This window comes from Cloeon dipterum, chromosome 3 (assembly GCF_949628265.1).
Source record: "Cloeon dipterum chromosome 3, ieCloDipt1.1, whole genome shotgun sequence".
Taxonomy (NCBI): Eukaryota; Metazoa; Arthropoda; class Insecta; order Ephemeroptera; family Baetidae; genus Cloeon; species Cloeon dipterum.
Genome location: NC_088788.1, coordinates 23130081 through 23148078, shown reverse-complemented (window position 1 = coordinate 23148078; position 17998 = coordinate 23130081). Strand labels below are relative to the sequence as shown.

General features: G+C 40.3%; 1 protein-coding gene across 4 annotated transcripts in view; it reads right to left on the bottom strand.

Annotated features, from left to right (window-relative positions):
* The window catches only part of LOC135938298 (protein bric-a-brac 1-like), an 81152-nt gene that overhangs the window by 49654 nt on the left and 13500 nt on the right, over nt 1-17998 (bottom strand). For 3 of the 4 annotated variants that reach the window (XM_065481902.1, XM_065481903.1, XM_065481905.1), the window contains exon 3: nt 577-639. The exons of the other annotated variant lie outside the window; for it this stretch is intronic. In XM_065481902.1, coding sequence (XP_065337974.1) covers nt 577-639 — 63 coding nt within the window. The remainder of the gene's footprint in view (nt 1-576; nt 640-17998) is intronic. 4 annotated transcript variants of the gene reach the window in all.

Sequence of the window (17998 nt, the reverse complement as noted above, 5' to 3'; positions counted from 1 at the left end):
GCTTCTTCTGTGGCAATATCTAAATTTAATATGGGCTTAGAGTGGCATATAAATAATTAGTCGTCCTCTCTAAAATGTAATTTATGCATGCTGCTCTCCGCTTCTCTCTCTCTCTCTCTCTCTCGCACACATACACACGACTGTTTTAGCACGAGGAGGTAATTAGATATATGGGCGCAAAGTTGTCGCGTATAACTTGAGTTACAGAACAATACTTTATATATATTATTAACTTTGCAGAACGCGCGCGCGCCCCAACTAACTAACGTACATACATACATACAAAGCGGTGGCACGCTGCTCTGCTCCCGAATTAATTTAATTACAAACTGCCACTTCAGTTTTACTGCTCGCTGATGACGATCATTTATTTCAATATGTGCGCCTGCTGCCTCAACTTGCGAAGCTGAGCTACTGCCGAGAGCGCCCGTCTGTTTATACGATGCACATTATGTGCTGGAAATAAATAAATAAATTCGTTTGCTCGACTCAGGGACGCCCGAGATTTTATCGATTATGTTTGAAATTTGCGTATAAACAAGGAGAGTAGGTAGACACTGATGTCGGTTTGCTCACTATTTTTTGTTGGTGTTGATTTGTTCTGTCCCATCTTTCTTTGCGTCGAACCTCGCCGAGCATCTAGACAAGATCAAAATGTTAATAAGTAGATGCCCTGATCAATTTATAGAGTTTATAGCCTCTCCAAAACAAATGTATCATCTTAAAAAAAAATATGACGAGTTTTCCTCGATATCTTTCAGGAAAACTCAGAAGAAATTCAATAGCTTAATGTTGTTGAGAACAAACAAACGTTTTTTCCCGGCAAGACCGTGCTTTTTTTGCTTTTAGCGGAGGGGTTCTGTTCGTGTGTCGTGAAAAATGCGTGAGGCACCAGAAAGAATTAATTAGCGCAACCGTGGCGTGGTTTGAGGGTGGAACAATTAGCAAGAGGAAGACATCTTGGCAGCCGGCGGAGGGAAAAAATTATTATTTACGCCCGCGAATGATAACTCGCGCGTACTCAGTAAGGAATTAGTGCATTGAGAGACATAAAACGGAGGGCAACAAATCTGCAGTCACAAATTGCATTAATCAGCCGCAACCCGGTGTGATTCGATTTGCTGCGAATAAAAAGACGCAAAATGAGACATTTACTCTCATTTTTACCGCTCTCGCTCTAATTTACCCTTTTCCTCGTCACTCCAGTTTCCGTTTGCGACGCTGTCAAAAGATTTTCAATTTGCTCTGGGCGTTTCCACCCACAAAAGGATATTTTGCTCTCGCCAATTCATTTTGTATGTAAAAGACTTGCGGTTGATTTGCTGCTGGAACTCACAGTTCTTCTTTTACAGAAAATACGTCACAGACAAGCAATTTCCTATTCATTCAGTAAGTAAGTTTCACAAATATACAGCAACTGGATTTTTATTCCGATTTTAAGAGCTACGGTTAATGCATGTAAATACAAATATTTTTTACACATTTAAGAGTAATTAGGACTGAAATAAATAAAATGCTGCAAGCATTTTTAAATTTGCAAGCTTTGCCCGTAACTTTTATAATTTCATTGGTGATTTAATTAAAAGTGCTAATTACATCCAAACATAATTAAACGTCGAGATGAGAAATGCGATTGTGCGTAGTGTTGACGCAACGTGCGTTTAATTGCTCTTTTTCAAATACGGCTGATTGCATTTTGATCGAAAAAGCATAGTCGAGAAAACAAACAAAAAGCAGTATAATTCCGCGGAAAAAGCTGCGCAAATTTTTGTTGGCAGTTATTGGATGTTGTTTGATCGGACGCGCGCGCCGAGTTTATTTCTTTTTAAACTTGTTATCGCAATTGTTTTATCAAAATAATAACAAATCACGGGAAAAAAAGGGAATGGCAGAAAAATGAAACAGCCAATCTCTCATCGCCGGCGTGATTTGATTACATCAGCAGCAGTGCGAGAGCGGCAAAAAACGGGGGAATCGTGCATGTAAATTGGATTAAATTAAAAATTATATTTCCGATATACATTCAATTTTTCGTCCACGACGACAACAACAACAACAACAACAACGACCAGCAACAATTCACCGGGCGAACGCGTATTGAAATAATAATAAAAATTGCTTTTCATTGTAGCAGAGAGCAAAAGAGAACGGGAGAGAGAGAAATCAAATCATGAGCCGGGCAGCAACGCGTGGTAAAATACATATAATAATAAATAAATGGAAAAAATCCAATCCTCTCTGGGGCGCGCGCACACAAGCCGAACACAATGGAATTATTAGTACGCGGCACAATAAAACACAAATGAATCAGCTTGATTAACATTATAATGAGAAATTATTGTGTGCTGGCTTTTATTGTCCATCGGTTGGTCGCTCGGTTGGTCAGTCTGAATTTTTCACTGGTGTATCCGTCATAAAAATGAGATTTGCGCCCCGGTTTTTTTTGCAACACTCGTCATTCGCCATTTTGGCAAAATTCGATTGCACTCTCCGCCGCATTGAGCGGGGGTATTGATGATGACTATAAATTAGCAATGTATGAAACGCGAGAGGAAGTGATGCACAGGACGCATTGCACACCTATCCTACACACTGGACACATCCGCACTTTGATTCCTCTTTATTCAATCTAAACTGAAAGGAATATTTAATTCATTTTTACAGGGAATATTTTCAAGAATTTACTTTTGTCTTTGGGTTTGTCTAAACTTCATTTGATCCAAGATTTTAAAAGTCTTTTTTTGTAATATTTCATAGGTTGATAATAAAATTGGAAAAGTGGATGCCAAAATGATTTTCTGGTCGAAAATTTTCATACCATTAGTCCATTCCTTAACGCAAAGCGTAAATTGAAAGGTTCGATTTAGTAGTATATTTAAATTTCAGATGGGTATAATGGAATCTGACAAGCGCTCGAAATGAAAAAAAAAACCTAATCAGCTTCCATTATCGACCAGCAAGAGAAGCTTTACACTCTCATTGAGCTCATTGCTTTTCAGTCAGAGTTTCAATCGTAAAAATGACCCTGCTTTTTATTTCTGCAAACGGCAATTTTGCGAATTGCGTCAGAACGAAATTCTCCAATGCCTGCGATTTTTGCGAATGGGAAAAACAAGAGAGAGCGGGAGGAAGTGATCAGAGCGATCGGCCAGCAGTAGCAGCAGGGCCAAAATTTACATCGGAAATTTCCTTCGAGCCTCGAGGGAGCGAGGAATGAACCTGTGCTTTATTGATAAACAGCATCCGCCGCATAAATTTAAGCTATTTAATGCACCACCATTTGCGACTGGAAGGTAATTAAAAATTCAGCAGGCCGATTGGCGTGCCCTCCTCAATACGCTGGCCGCGGCGGCAACAAAAAGGGCTAATGAGCGCGCGCTCACATCGTCCGGCTGGCAATTTTTTCACCAATACAAGTCAGCGGAGAGTGAGTGAGCGAGTGAGGGCCTCAAACTAACTAACGAGAAATCAATATGATAAATATAATATCCCTGGATACACCGCGGGGGCACATGAAACCATTATTATTAACTCCCTAGGTATGCAATCTATATTTCGCAAAACGCGCGAGTGCTCCCTCTCCCGTTCCGCCGCCCTACCAGAATTCACCGTGCTGCTGTCTAATGAATAATTTCTCGGTTCACTTTTTCACGGCTCGCGTGAGCCGCAGCAGAAAAAATGGACAGTGATGCTGGAAAAATCATGAGGAAAAATATGCCTCGCGGGGAGCAGCATATTTATTTTTATTTTGCACCCGCTCCGATGACCGAAGGGTGAATTTCCAAATTGGCATGTTGTGCTCGCAAAAAAATTTGCAGTGACTCATTTCCGCCCTCGCCCCCTGTGTACCCTCTGATGTTTGCTTTTTACTTCTGTCAAAAATTGCGTACCATTGCGCTCTTGTGTTTCACCAATACAATGCATTGCGCTTTTATTCGCGGCCACTTCTGAGAAAAACCTTTCGGAACATTCAACTCGTCCGGTCCCTTTCAATGCGAAATGAGAATTCATCCAGATGTAGATTAATGCGTTCGGTTTGCTCCTGCTATTTTAGATATCGGATGTAAATTGTTTATTTCTCCACGTGTGCGGTTTTGCATTTGAATATGACGTGCGTTGACCTTACACGCGTCAGAAAAAATCAAATAATGCAGGAAACGAAAATGGCATCAGAAAACAAAAGCAAATTATAGAGGGACCATCTTTTAGTTAGAAGAATTTCCATAACTCCCGCCGCGCTGGTATTTTCAGTGGTGGAAAAGTTTACATCGTTGTAATAAATTTGAGAGTTTTACAATCCCTAGAGATCGCAAGTGCAAAATACAAATAAAAATACACACCGCGTGGCAGTGGCGGCCGGAGAAAAAGTCTGAGCGGCGCCTACTCGCTTCTCGCCGTGCGCGCAAAAACATCCAGATATATATACATGTAGTATGTACGTATAAAAATATGTATGCTTGTAAGCCAGGCGCTGCGGTTTTGTATATTTTTATATTCGAGTATATTTAATATTTTATTCGCATATATATTCAGCATGTATACTACAAGAGTTCACATTTTTCTCGTCCGCTGAGCGAGCGAGCGAGTGAAGTGCTCCCCTTGTTTCCATTGGCATTACAAGCAGAACGGCGGCCCCGTGGCGGATCCTTTGGGAATGCAGCTTTTTTGCTTGCTCTGCCGAGTTGAAAAACTATTTGTATGGAAAATATCGCGCCTCTCTCACTCTCTCGCACGCAAGTTTCGCGGAAACGCGGCCACAGTCGCTGGAAAAGCGGTACGCAATTTATTTTATTGCCGAGAAGAGTGGGGGAAGCGGTTTGGTCCGCGGCAAAGTTTATTAGCGAAAATGCCACCAAAGGGCAAGCTACAAAAAAAGAGCTCCGAGCAAAAGGCTGCTCGATGATTTGATAATCAAGTATTTATTGAAATTATAATGCCACACGTAAACGGTACTTTAAAAACGGGGGTTAATTTACTTATAGGCCCAAGGCTAAAATCTCACATTAAAATGGAGACCAAAATGCACATCTTAAAGTTTGTGAAACAAGCGGAACCTAAATTAGTTAATTTCCAATTCGCCATTCACGTAAATCATTAATGTCGTCAGAAGATGCCATAGTTAATATTACACTGAAGGCCAAATCTGCTCACGTGGACAGTAATTTAGTTTTTACAGTATCTATGAAAATCAACATAAAATCAATATACATTTGCACTAAAATTGTAATGCTCATCCTTGATTCTAATGTAGACTAAAATGAGTTTTTCCTAGAACCATCTGCTAACGAAAAATCTTGACGCAAAATTTAATATGTTTGTTAAGTTTTTTCGAAGCGCTTTTCAAGACTTTATATATTGCTACGATGGACAATATTGAGCTTTTTCAAATTGCTATTGCTCCGTTTTTCAAGTATGAAAGCTTCTTATGGGCAGGCGGAGCGTTGACGTCGGCCTGAGTTTTTTCGTACAGCACAAGAGGAAGCTCATTGTGCCAGCGAAATATCATCACAAAAGATCAGCCCATGAGTCACGTCACATTTATATATTTGAGAATTGAATAATATCCTCAAATAGCCATTGTGTTTGTAATTCACCTCTTGGGAGGAGGGTGGCAATTTGTTCGCGTCAGCAGCAACGCTTTACAAAGTATTTGTGGTCAAGTGTGCGATTCCCATTTCAGCGAACGACACGGCTTTCGTTATACTTTGTGCCTGCGGGTTGTGCAATACGATTGACTGCTTGTATAAATGGTGGTATATTTGGAGTCAGGGTTCTAACACTTCTAACTTGTGTAACCATTTTTGTGTGAAAATCGTTCAGCGAGCATCATGAAATACGGCTAAATCGGGAAGTGATGTTTGCGTAAGCTGAAGGTTGGGCGCAACGCACAGTGGCATCAGCAGATCTGCATAATTTCCAGTAAATTTTATCTCACCTAATAATACGTATACATACATTGTGGTCCTGAAAATTAGTAAATAAGTTATTTTCTTCTAAAAATTGTGGTTTCTGGTACGACGAGGAATGAATTTTGCATATAGGCGGTGATTTTCAGTAATCCAACAATTCTCGTTTGGCATCTCCCATGAAATATGTAAAGCCAAAAGTCTTTTGTGATTGACGTGATGAAAAATGGTGAATAATTCAGGCGAAAATCTGAAAGCAACGGTGATTTTGCACACCTAAGCACTGGACGCAACAGAATAATCCATACATCTTCGAAAAGCACCGTTTCAGCGTGTGTCTGCTTACGTTAAATCCTGCAAATTTCGGGCGGCGCGGCAGCGCGAAAATAATTGTCACTTTTTTAATCTAGCTAAAGGCTGTTGAATATTACATAAATGGAGCGCGGCAGCCGACGACTTTCAAGTGTGTTGTTTTGTTTTTAGAGCCTGATGCATATTTAATTGGTCGTTTAAATATTAATGGGCGCGAATAAAGACGTGGAGCAGCAGTAAGTCGCTCGCCCGCTCGGCTCTCTCATCAAAAAGCATGCGTGCGCGACCATTTGGGCTGAAAAGCCGGCAGGCAGCAACCGGGCACACACACTCACTCTGCTTACTCTAAGGGGAGCAGATTTTAGTATCTTGTCTTGCCATTTGTATAACCTTTTTATATCCTCGCAATTCAGCGTGTTAATAAATAATCTGCCGGCGCTGTTCCTGTGGGATATTTTTACTTTTTCATGCGCCTGCCTCTCCGCTCTCTGCTCTCTCGCACCGCCGGCACTCTGTTGCCCCGCAAAACCTGCGGATTATCATTTTATTTCATGTATATGCGCCGCCGCTGCGCACTCGTCCATTTTTAATCACTTAATTTCGGCCTATTTTAATATTATATGCCGAAATTCGGTCCAAATGCCCGCTTCTGCCGTGCCTGCGAGGAAAGCTGCTTTTTCCTTTTTATTAGCCGCTAGCCTCATCACAATAATTCCGCACAGCGCCGCGCGCACGGCTAATGTGCTTATTTCATTCCGTTATCACATATGTGCAGAGCAGACAACTCAGCGCATTTCTACACATATGCTTGCTTCCTATAGATAAATTTACGTTTATTTTGAGTAAGGATTTGTATTTTTTTAAATTCCTGCCATAGAAAATGACTCATCCCCATTCAATGAAATTCTCTTCTGACAATGTTATAATTTATAAGTGGGTCATTTGAAGTAATAAAATAAACCAATATTGTCGATATAATTTCTTGAAAATTTTCAGAAGAATAAAATTTGCGACAGATGAGATAGTATGTCTGCTTTAACTCTTTTGGGAAACGCTCCCTAATTTTCAAAAATACATAAGAGCTGACTTGTCTCTTTCCTCCCCTCCAGTTTACCCCTTCCTTATTTCTTTCCAAATTTCGCTTTGAATTTTGTGAAGAAAGAAGAAAAACCATCTTGGGAGTTTCTTAAAAATGTTACTTTAGAATATTATTTGATTTTCTTGACGGAACGCCATTCATTACCTGGCATTTATTCCACAATTGTACAAGCTCAAATTTCTTTACAATGCCTTATAACATATTAAGTTAGCTGGCTATATATTCTGTCACTGCTGGGAGGCACTTGTACGCTTTGAAATTATTAAATATCCTGATGAAATAAAACGACTGTTTCTTCCTGCAGTGTGTTTGTCTGTCACTTTCATTTGAAGACTCGAATAAAATCTTGAAAATGTTAGAAACTTCCTAGATCAAGTAGCTCACTTAAAGAGTTCTTCGTTTTCTTTTTTGAATTGGAACTCACAATCTGCTGGTTTAACGAATATTTGTTTTATTCACAAAATTTAATCGCAATCAATGCCTTTGCCATGACATTTCCACAGAGAGGGACGGACGTCGCAGCACGAAGCAGCTTTTGTCATCGGGGCACGAACGTGTGTAATTCAAAATAAATGAGCGGCCAATTAGCGGAATCAATATTGACAGAAATAAGTAAATTTTGCGAGAGACTGGTTTGCCATGCGCGCGCGGTAGCAGTTATAAAATATTTATCAAATAGAGACAAATGCGGCCAGCACTATTATATTATATCGCGTCGGTCCTGTGTGGAGGACAATGGCGGCAGAGGGCGCCGGAAATTTATATGTACACACTCGTGTGCACAATACATTCATCATGCAAATATAAATGTGTCCATCGAACATAATAATATCATATGAGGACAGCATGAAGCAGAAGAGCACAGTTTTGCGGTGCTAAACTTGTGTATATTATTATTATTGTGCGCATCGAGTGCAAACATGCACACATATTGGTGGGTGTGGTCGCCAAATACACCCCCTGCCGCATGCATAATTTATATTATTCTATTGAGGGGTTCTCGAACATCCCGTCCATCCATCTAGTGCATCCTCGGCGGTTAATCCACCCCATGCATGCCTGATTGCTGAACGCACAAACAGCAATCTGCGCGTCGCTCCGCTAGCGTGTGTTGGGCCATGTGGGTTGTGTGCACACGTCTTTGACCCGCTGACCACTGGGATGAATTGTTTATGCGTTCGGAATTGAGAGAATGAGCAGAAAAAACCATTATGCACTTTTTGCGGACTGGAATGAATGCTGACGAGTTTTCTCTTACTAGAAGTCTAGAAACGACACTGACACTGACAATCACATTATTTATATTATTCTATTTGACTGGGTTTCATTAATTTAATAACGCTGTTTTAAGAAATGAAATTAAATCGAATACATTCCATCAGATCAAAAAATACTCCAATAAATTCTCGCGGAATGATAAAAATTTATCGGATTTCTCAAAACTCTACGTTCTTAAGACAAGTAATTTCTTATGGATTAGCGGTACAAAAGCATTGCAGTCTAATCAGCCATTAAAAATCGAGGAGAGGAGCAAAATAGCAATATCGAATTTTTGCCCTGAACAAGCACACAAAAGCCGGGCAACTGTTTTACTTTGACATTTGAAAAATTGATAAAAGGGTCCTATAAATTTAGAACCAATATGAAATTGCTCCGCTCCGGCGCCGCTTTATATAGACGAGCGCGCGTATTTTTATGTGCGAGCCCTGCGCTGGTACATTTATATCTGCATGCATATTCCGCGTTTGGTGCAGAGCGTCGGCAGGCATTTTGTATAAAATGCGTATATAGTTAGTTGGACAACAACGGGGGCATTTTAGTATGTACAAAAACACGCATGCCCCGATGCATATTTAATCGCATCATAATTGCTAATTCATTATTAATCTGAAAAAGAGAAAAGCGGCGAGATCAATAAAATACGCACAAAAAGGCAGAGTTGGCAGGCAGACGGGCGGGCAGGCGGAATTATAAAATTGGAAAACGCACGTCGAAAAATGAATAAAATAAATTGAAAAAATATCCGCCTTTTGTCAGAGCCAAGAGAGCTTGGCTGCTTTTTCGCTCAGCACACTGGCGCGCTCTAATTAAATAAAAAATGCCCTGATAAAATTGAATTGCTGATGTATAATTAAATTAACATGCAAAAAGTAATTTTTTGTTTGCCACCCCATCGAGAGAAAAGGCAGGGCCATGCCAAATGGAATTATAAAAAAAAATGAAGCGCCAGCAATGACGAGAGAGAGTGAGAGAGAAAGAGAGAGAGAGAGTCGACTACTTTTGTCCTTTTCCTCCTCTTTTCCTCATCGCTCAGTACGCGACACCCTTTGCAAAAATATAACATCTGAACGTAATTTAAAACTAATCGAATCTTTTGTGAATTTTGATGAAATTTCGCCGGTTCGCCATCAAAAATTGAATGCTGCTCCAGCTGTAAGTCGATATTGAAATGATGACTTTTTTGATATCTCTCCCCAGCCTGACAACGTGCAAAACACATTCCGCGATAAAATAATAAAATTGAGCGGCCGCTTTTGATACTATTTTTTTTTCCGAAACGCACGTCTGTGTGCACGCTGCCGAGTGGTCTGGTCTTTTTTGTTATTGTTATCCGAAAGTTTGCTTTTTGCGTATGTCGCGCGCGCTGTTTGTGCGCGCGGATGGTCGCAATGACCGTTTTAATGGACTTCAGATAGTATTTTTACGAGTTGAAGATATCATGCCATGGCGAATATTATTACATTTAGATGAGGCGCATTGCGACAAAATCGATGTGTTTTGTGTTGGTTGCGCTGTTAGTACAGTGTTTGTGCTTTTTTCCATACTCGCGTTGGCTCTCTCTTGTCATTATATTTTGTTTGGCGAATAAAAATTTATATTTTCCCCATCACAGCGGCGCGGCCTTTTTATCATTTATGGTATTTTCCATAATGCACGTACACAGCTCGCTCGCACAGCACAATACATATATCTTTTATTATATTATGGTAATATATTTTAAACACAAAAACACAGCAACGGCGCGCAATATCCTCTAAACAGGCAGCGTACGGAACGAGCCGTTTTATCATTTTAATGTGGCTGGCATGCAATTTTTGTTTGTGTGCCACGCTCTCACTCGTCTATATATTATTTGATATACATACAATTCGACCCTATACATATTTTCTTTATAAAAATACGCCAGCCAGCGGCGCGCAATGTGTACAAAAATACATATTTTACTGCATTTCGTTCCTATGCTCTCGCTGCTCGTGTGTGTGTGTGTGCGCGCGCGCGAGTATGTGCTCGCAACTCTATGCTTATAAATATAAACGGCCACGATACATTTCGTAATTTTGCCCTGGAATATGTTTAAGGAAATTTATGGTTTAAGTTATTGCTGGCTGTTTGTATCTTTTTGTTTTGTTTTCCGCTGTGCGGTGCGCGGGTGGAGCAGATGAAAAGTGTGGCTGTTTGTGCGGATGAAATGGAAGCGAAATATATTTCCCGGCTGAAGATAACTGCCTGTGTAATCCAGAAGGCTCTGCGAGACGAACACTGCAATCGGTTTAGCCTGAGGCAGGCGCCGGGAAATCGGCTTGCGTGCTCAAAGCACTTTGAAAAACTTAATAAAATGCGATGCACTTAATTTTAAACGCCAAGTCTCAATTCAGAGTTCGTTTTTGGACATTATATCACTTCCCTGTAATGTTTATGAATTTAACGAGAAAAATTAAGGTTAATAAAAAAATGAAACTACATGCACTTTTTGGAAAATTATAGACGCTACGCTTAAAGCCGGGTTAAGTTTGTGTTGGAGATTGACGTTTTAAGAGATGCAAGTCTGCACTAAATTCTAGCTGTTGAGGGTTAACACTTGGAACAGATTCATCTGGTTAGCATGCGCGCAATTTTTGTTCCTTGCTTGCTGAAAATGTTAACGGTTATTTTATATTACTATTAACACATCAAAAAGGTTTACACTACTCAGAATACGTGAGATTTCAATTTTGTTTTGATATAATCAATTTTTTTAAGGATTCATTTCTTTGTAACTCAAGCAGTATGCGGGCTATATTACAGAACTTTAACTACTTTAAGTAAAAGATATACTTAGCTCAATACATTAAAAGAAATTCTAGTCTAGATAATAAAACTGATGCTCATTTCACGACTTTTCAGGACATAACAAATTTATGCGTTCACGGGTTCGTTCACCTCTGCATGTGAAACGTCAAGCAGGCTGCTTGTGCTGGTGCTGATTGCGAAATTACTTTTATTAGGACGACATAATAATTTGATGCCTCCAACTGCGATTGTCATGCGAGTATGTTTTAATATGACGAGCGATGCAGGAGAGGTTCGGCAGAATATTAAACCATAAAACGCGAGTGCGCTGGCGAAATCTCATTATTGCCTCTGCTCGCGCGCCATCAACTTTTAATACAACTGCCGCACAAACAATATTAAATAATGAGCGCCGGAGTCTCAGTGAGGCCTGCTTCTGCTATACGCGTAATTATCATCAGCCAGCAATTCCTCATCTCTCTCTGCTTCGCTTTGTTTGATTTTGCGCGGCGGAGCGCATCAAAACTTATCGGCCCGTGTAAAATAATAAAAGCAAACGGCGAGAAACTCTGTATGCAAATTTTAAGTGCAATAAAGCCGCACACAATAATATTAATGCGAGCACGCTAGCACCGGCCAATGGTTCGGAAAAGGGCAAACAGCCTGTTGTGCTTTCTGCGCGCGTATGATTTGCGCCAGACAAAATACATTTTCGACGCCCGCTGATAATCCCAATTATAATAATAAAACGGCGACAATCGACATGAAATCCACCACTAGGCGGTGGTTGCGCTGCGGAAGCGTTTGTCGCAAAGCCGCGCTGGATTTTGCACACTCGCGCGCCCGGTTATTTATTTGCTGCGGTGCATAAATGTCAACGCTTTGGTGGTAAACGGTGTGAAATTGCCGAGCTCATCAAACGGCTTCCAAATGTAGAAATTTAAGTGCTGTCGCATTCATCAGTGGAAACTTGGTATAATTTCAAACACAAGCTTTTGTAATATTTTTCATTATAACAATCATCTTGACCAAAATTTTAAATGTTACCTGCTTGAAAAGTATATAAATACGGATGTAGCAAATTCAATTTTTTTCATTTGTGTTAATTTGTTAATTTTGTCTAAGATGGTAATGTATGTGGCATAGTGGCCCTGCAGAACCACAATTAAGTTCATCTTGAAGCTAATCTGAAACACATGTAAAGAGATTTTCCTACGAGTATATTGCGATGACTCATTTCTGCTTTATCGGTCTCGCGCAAGCATGTTTGCTCCTTTTCGTTTGATAAATTTTATTTTTGAAAATATATTACACGATATTTACAAAAGTCTGATGCAACTTAAAGTAAGGTGCAAATGAAAGATACACTCAACTTAAATACTAATTACTCTAAAATGTGTGCTCCAAAATGACGCCGGAGTTTCGCAATGGAGATCGCAAATGTGAGAGTTCGGCTGGGAGTCCCGCCTTTTCAATTCCTAACTCACTCTCCGTCGATCGCTGTTGTAAAATAATAAAAACGCGAAGTAAAAAATCGAGAGCAAACACATGCATAATGCGTATTGAATTGTAGAGCTGCTCATTCAGCTGAAAATGGATATTATTTTGAGAAAGACGACGACTTCAGAGGGCAGCGAGGGAATAACGGATTCAATCAATGACAAAATGAATGATGATTCGGAGCAACGCGCGCACGCGGATTTATTATTTTGCTGCTCTTTCTCTTCCTTTTAATTTAATATAAGCGGCGCTCGCATGTATCCTGTATGGGAAGAATGAGACAGAGATACACATTGTCGTCGTTAAAGAGCCATTATTCACAATAAAAAGCCTCTCATTGTGCGTTCGCGAGCTGATTCTGCAGGTGGATGGAGCAGTTGTGCGGCCGGCTCGCGGTTTGCTTAATGCACACTTTTCGAGTGCCTGCCAATAATAATTGAACTGCCGCGTGTGGCCGATCGCACCTCCAATTTCTTTTTTGCAGAGTGATCAACTTTGCAGACAATACCAAAATAATGGTACATATACACGCCCCACCAGCGGCGGAGAGAGCCGCAATTAAACTCTCCAAGAAAAAGCGTCGGGCGTTTATTTTGATTGCATTGCAGAAATGTGTTACAAGGTTTTTAGCGACTTAAGTGCACCTGAAAGCTGAACTCTAGGAGCTCTGGGGCGCGATTTCTTACTATTCTCATTATTTTTTTTTATCTGCGTTTGTAATAGAGATGGATTTGTATTCCACTGAGAAATAGGTGGCTGTTTTCATTTTATTAAAGTGTTGCTATCAATACATAGATATTTAGTGAGAAGTTTTACTATCTACCCATGTAGCATTAAATGAAAATGCGATTATTAAATTTATTCTCTCGACGCTTGTTTTGAGATTCAAGAGATATTTGAGCTTGTGGTGGAGCTGAGCGTTAATATTGATTAATTAAGCAGCTACTGCATTGATTAGATAATTAAAACCATTACAAAACTCAGAGCATTTCCCATTATTGAAGTTGCGGCGACTTAACTTTTTTAAAATCCATGTAGATGCAACGAGAGTTTACTTTTTTCTCAAATCACATCGGTTTTACTATTATTAATCGAGCAGTTCTAGGCAGTGCATACTTTAGATGATGCTCGCGCGCTACCGAAAATACATATATACGCAAGCCGAATAAATCCAATTTGGCAAAGAGCATCGGCGGGTGCGAATTGTAATATCCTGTTAGAGGGCTGCAATTAGAGAACTCTCGCGTTCATCCGCGTGTGTATGTGCGAATATCTATCTGCTGCTGACAAACGTGCGCGGCTATATTTTTGCCGGCGAGAGTAATTGCAGGTGAGGGTGCCGGTCTGCCGGTCGGTCGGCTGTTGCTCTCGCCCACATTCCCACTCTATCTATCAGGTAGCCCCATCCCCCGAACACAAACGCGCGCAAACATTAATAAATACACGCGGGGTGGTTTGTTTGAAAGTAATTAAGCATTTATCAATGTTGCAAATACGCGAGACTGATTTATCGAGCACGACATCAAATTATAGTATTCGCTGTATGCGGCGGCAGTGGCAGCGGCGGCACCGCAACGGCGGATTTCAGCCTGTGGCATTGTCAAATCTCGTGTTGATTGCTGGCTTTGTTCGCAAATTATTCATGGAATCTGCCCACTTTCGCGGAATGGCCAGGGTTTCGCTAGGCAACAAGCGTTGTGGATTCTAATATTTGACCACTGGAACCGAAATTACAAAACTAGTAGTTAAGTTTGACTTGTTATGAGTAAATAAACTACTGCCTCCTTAATATTTTGAGAGCTTGAAGCTCTAGGCATTATTTATTTCTGGCCTTTCTGAGTAATTAAATTCAGCCAAATAGTTAGATAACTAAACCCACGAGATGTACACTATCAATATCATTATTTGTTTCCAGCGATATCGAGAGGGAGGGTAGTCATCATAAACAGAGCAGTGAATTTGCAAAAGCTTGATTTTATTTTGTTTTAGACCAGTTAACTCTTTTATAAGGTTCTCTTGTAAATTATCACCTAGAAATAATGCGTTAAATCGGATGGCTATACATATTATTATAACAGATATAACTGTGGGGAAAATGGACAGAGTAGGTATTCAATTCTAACTGGCGTGTTAATTCATATTCTTACAAGATGATTTTGTAATCACAGCATTGCAGAAAAATCCAAATAAAACGCAAAAAAGGTTATATGACTATGCTTTTGCGCAGCACGTCCCACTCAATCGCACAAAACTCGTGGTGATTAATGTGGCAAGCAAATGAGAGGTTGCGATTATTGTTTCGCCTTGGCAGGAGGCCGATTCTGTCAGAAGGCAGGCAAGTGCCGGTGGTGAGCAAAGCAGAGAGTCGTTTTCCGATTGGGTGCCGGCTCGAAATCAAATTTGAGAATTGACATCCAATGGCGGAGGCAATCCGAGGCGGGGTTTACTTGCGGCAATTTATTTCTAGGGCGCGTTTCTATTTCATTTCAAATCCCATTTCCTTTAATTTCGCAACAAAATGGAGATAAAATGGGGTTTCGATTGGTCCGTGCGCCGTCTGCTGTGCATCTCATCTCCTGCCGCAATTCCTGCCACCCTCGCGCCTCACCCCGTCGCATCATCCCCCGGTACACGACCGCCCCGTCGCGCACTAATAATATCTCCAAATATAAAAAGCGATCTTGGGGCGCCAATCAGAAAGCCGCAGGTGGTGATTTTCCGCAGACATCACAAAACGCCACGCGCAGCCCTCGCGAATTTTAGAAAATATATACACACACCCCACGTGCCGAAACTCGCCACAGCGTAATGCAACTCGCAAATATGTATTTTGCGAGGGGAGTTTAAATTCTAATATTGGAATTGCACTTTGTCAGTTCAACATTTTCTCCATCCGAGGACACAAATAATAAACATGCGAAGGAATCTAGAACGATTTTCTTTTTATTAATTCTGGTCTCTTTGCAGAGTGTACACACATTCAATTCATATATATATATATATATAGAGCCACAATTTCGTAGCCATTCATAAAAAATGGGAAAATTGTATGCACATCCACAGAAAAAAATAATAAATTAACCATGGTATGAGCAATAAGCTTGGTTACATCTATTTTTATTTTTGAATCAATTCCAACAATTTTCCACAAGTTGCAGCGATAATGGTTCTCCCACTTGATGCCGTTTTTACTTATTCTGCATCATGCTCGACGTGGGTGCAAAGCGAGTTGCATAACTGCACAATCTACCCACACGGCAACATCCACCGCGAAAGCGCTCTCGAATGACAAATGCACACTTTTTGCGCTCCCTTGATTTGAAAACGCGGCTTATTCAGTTTTTTAATTACTCTTTCACTCGAAGCATTTGCATACTTGAGTAAAAACCGCGCACATCTGTCGCACAGCCGCGATGTGAAAAAGTGCGTCCCCTCTAGAAAAATTAGTCACTCGACACGATTGTTTCTGGCCACGCGTGGTGCCACTTTCCTCCTTTCAGCCGCTCGCTCGCCTCGCGCGCGCACTTGGTAACAAGTGTCAAAATTGAGTTTTAAGCAAAATATTTCGTGACGGGGGGCAAATAGATGAAATAATAAACGGCAGCACCGCAGGGCATCTCTTTCGCTCTCATTCCTCGCGCACACAAGGGGCTTAATACGGTGAGTAGCGCGCGATGGGAGTTCATTAGGACTCTATTGACGCCGCCGAGCACACCGACCGACCCGCCGACCACTTCTCGTCCATGCCTCTCGTGCCACCGCCGGCTCGCGCGTCCAACTCTTCCCTGATATTATAGTTTCAAATGAACGCATCTCTACGCTCTGGTGTGGATTTCGGTTTTTACCACAATCTTACTTTATCACAAGAACGACTGATATACTTTGAACTAAAGATAATACTCAGACTAAAAACTAGAAACTGTTTAGAAATAAAATTTACACGTGGATAGGCGCTCATCCCGATAAAAAAAAAACACTTTCGGTACAAATTTTATAGTATGTTATTGCGATAATTTCCTTTTTGATATTTTAACAGAAACTTCCAATAAATTACTGTTTATCCTTTTTCATAAATCACGGGAAAAATTTTAGCATTTTGTGCAATTTTGTCCCATTCTAAAATCCCATTGAAAAAACCCTCAGACAGGTTGACTCATTTTTTTAGCTGAAAATAAAAAATTTTTTGCTTTCCTCTATTTTTAAGTGTCTACAGCCAATACAACCAGCTCTTAAAATTGATTTTGTCATTACCTCTCTAGTTTGCTTTTTAAATATATATGAATCTTGATATAGGAGCTAATGAGGAAAACAAGAAATTTAGGCTCGTTACAAACAAAAAAATCTCTATTCAGAATTTCCAAAAATTTCTGCTACCCTTTCCATTGTCAACCCAAACACCACATGAGAGCTGAAGAAAAGTGTAAAAAACCAATTTTGAGCGCAAACTGACTCATTAAACACGTCATAATTAAAAGTGTGAAAAATCGCAGCCAAAAGTCTCTCTTTCTCTCTTATTAATCCTGGAGCAAGCTGTGCAGCACATATGAAAAATAAAAATGTGCGTGGTAGCCTGCCACACTGTTGTGTGAAAATATAAAATATAAGGCAATTTTTTAGTCGCTCAACAATGGAGCTCGCGAGAGCGCGCGAATTAAAAATAAAAACAACGCTCGCCAACAATAGGGGGTGTGAAATATTATTCGCATCAAGATCTGCGCGTATTATCCAGCCACCACACAGGTTTTTGTGTGCGGTATTTATTTTTTAATATTGCCCTCCACACATCCACATTTTCGCACCCAGACTCCAAACGCGTGAATGCAACGCCGGGTCCGGGATTTGAAACCGAAAAGGGTTAAGCCGAGATAAGGCTCCATAAACATGTACTGTGCTTTTAGTTCGTCCTCTACACAAGTATTTATTTTAGTGTGGCACTAATAATACAATGCGATAAGTCTTATCTAAATTAGTCAGCAATATATTATAAAGTTGCAACATATTAATTTGTGATTCACCTGCTCGCCCTTGAATATAAATTTTAAAATCTTTATTGAGGTATGATTTAAACTTATCTTTATCATAGTGGGTTCAAAGGAGCTGACGATTGCAACATCGAAAATTCCTTAAGTCC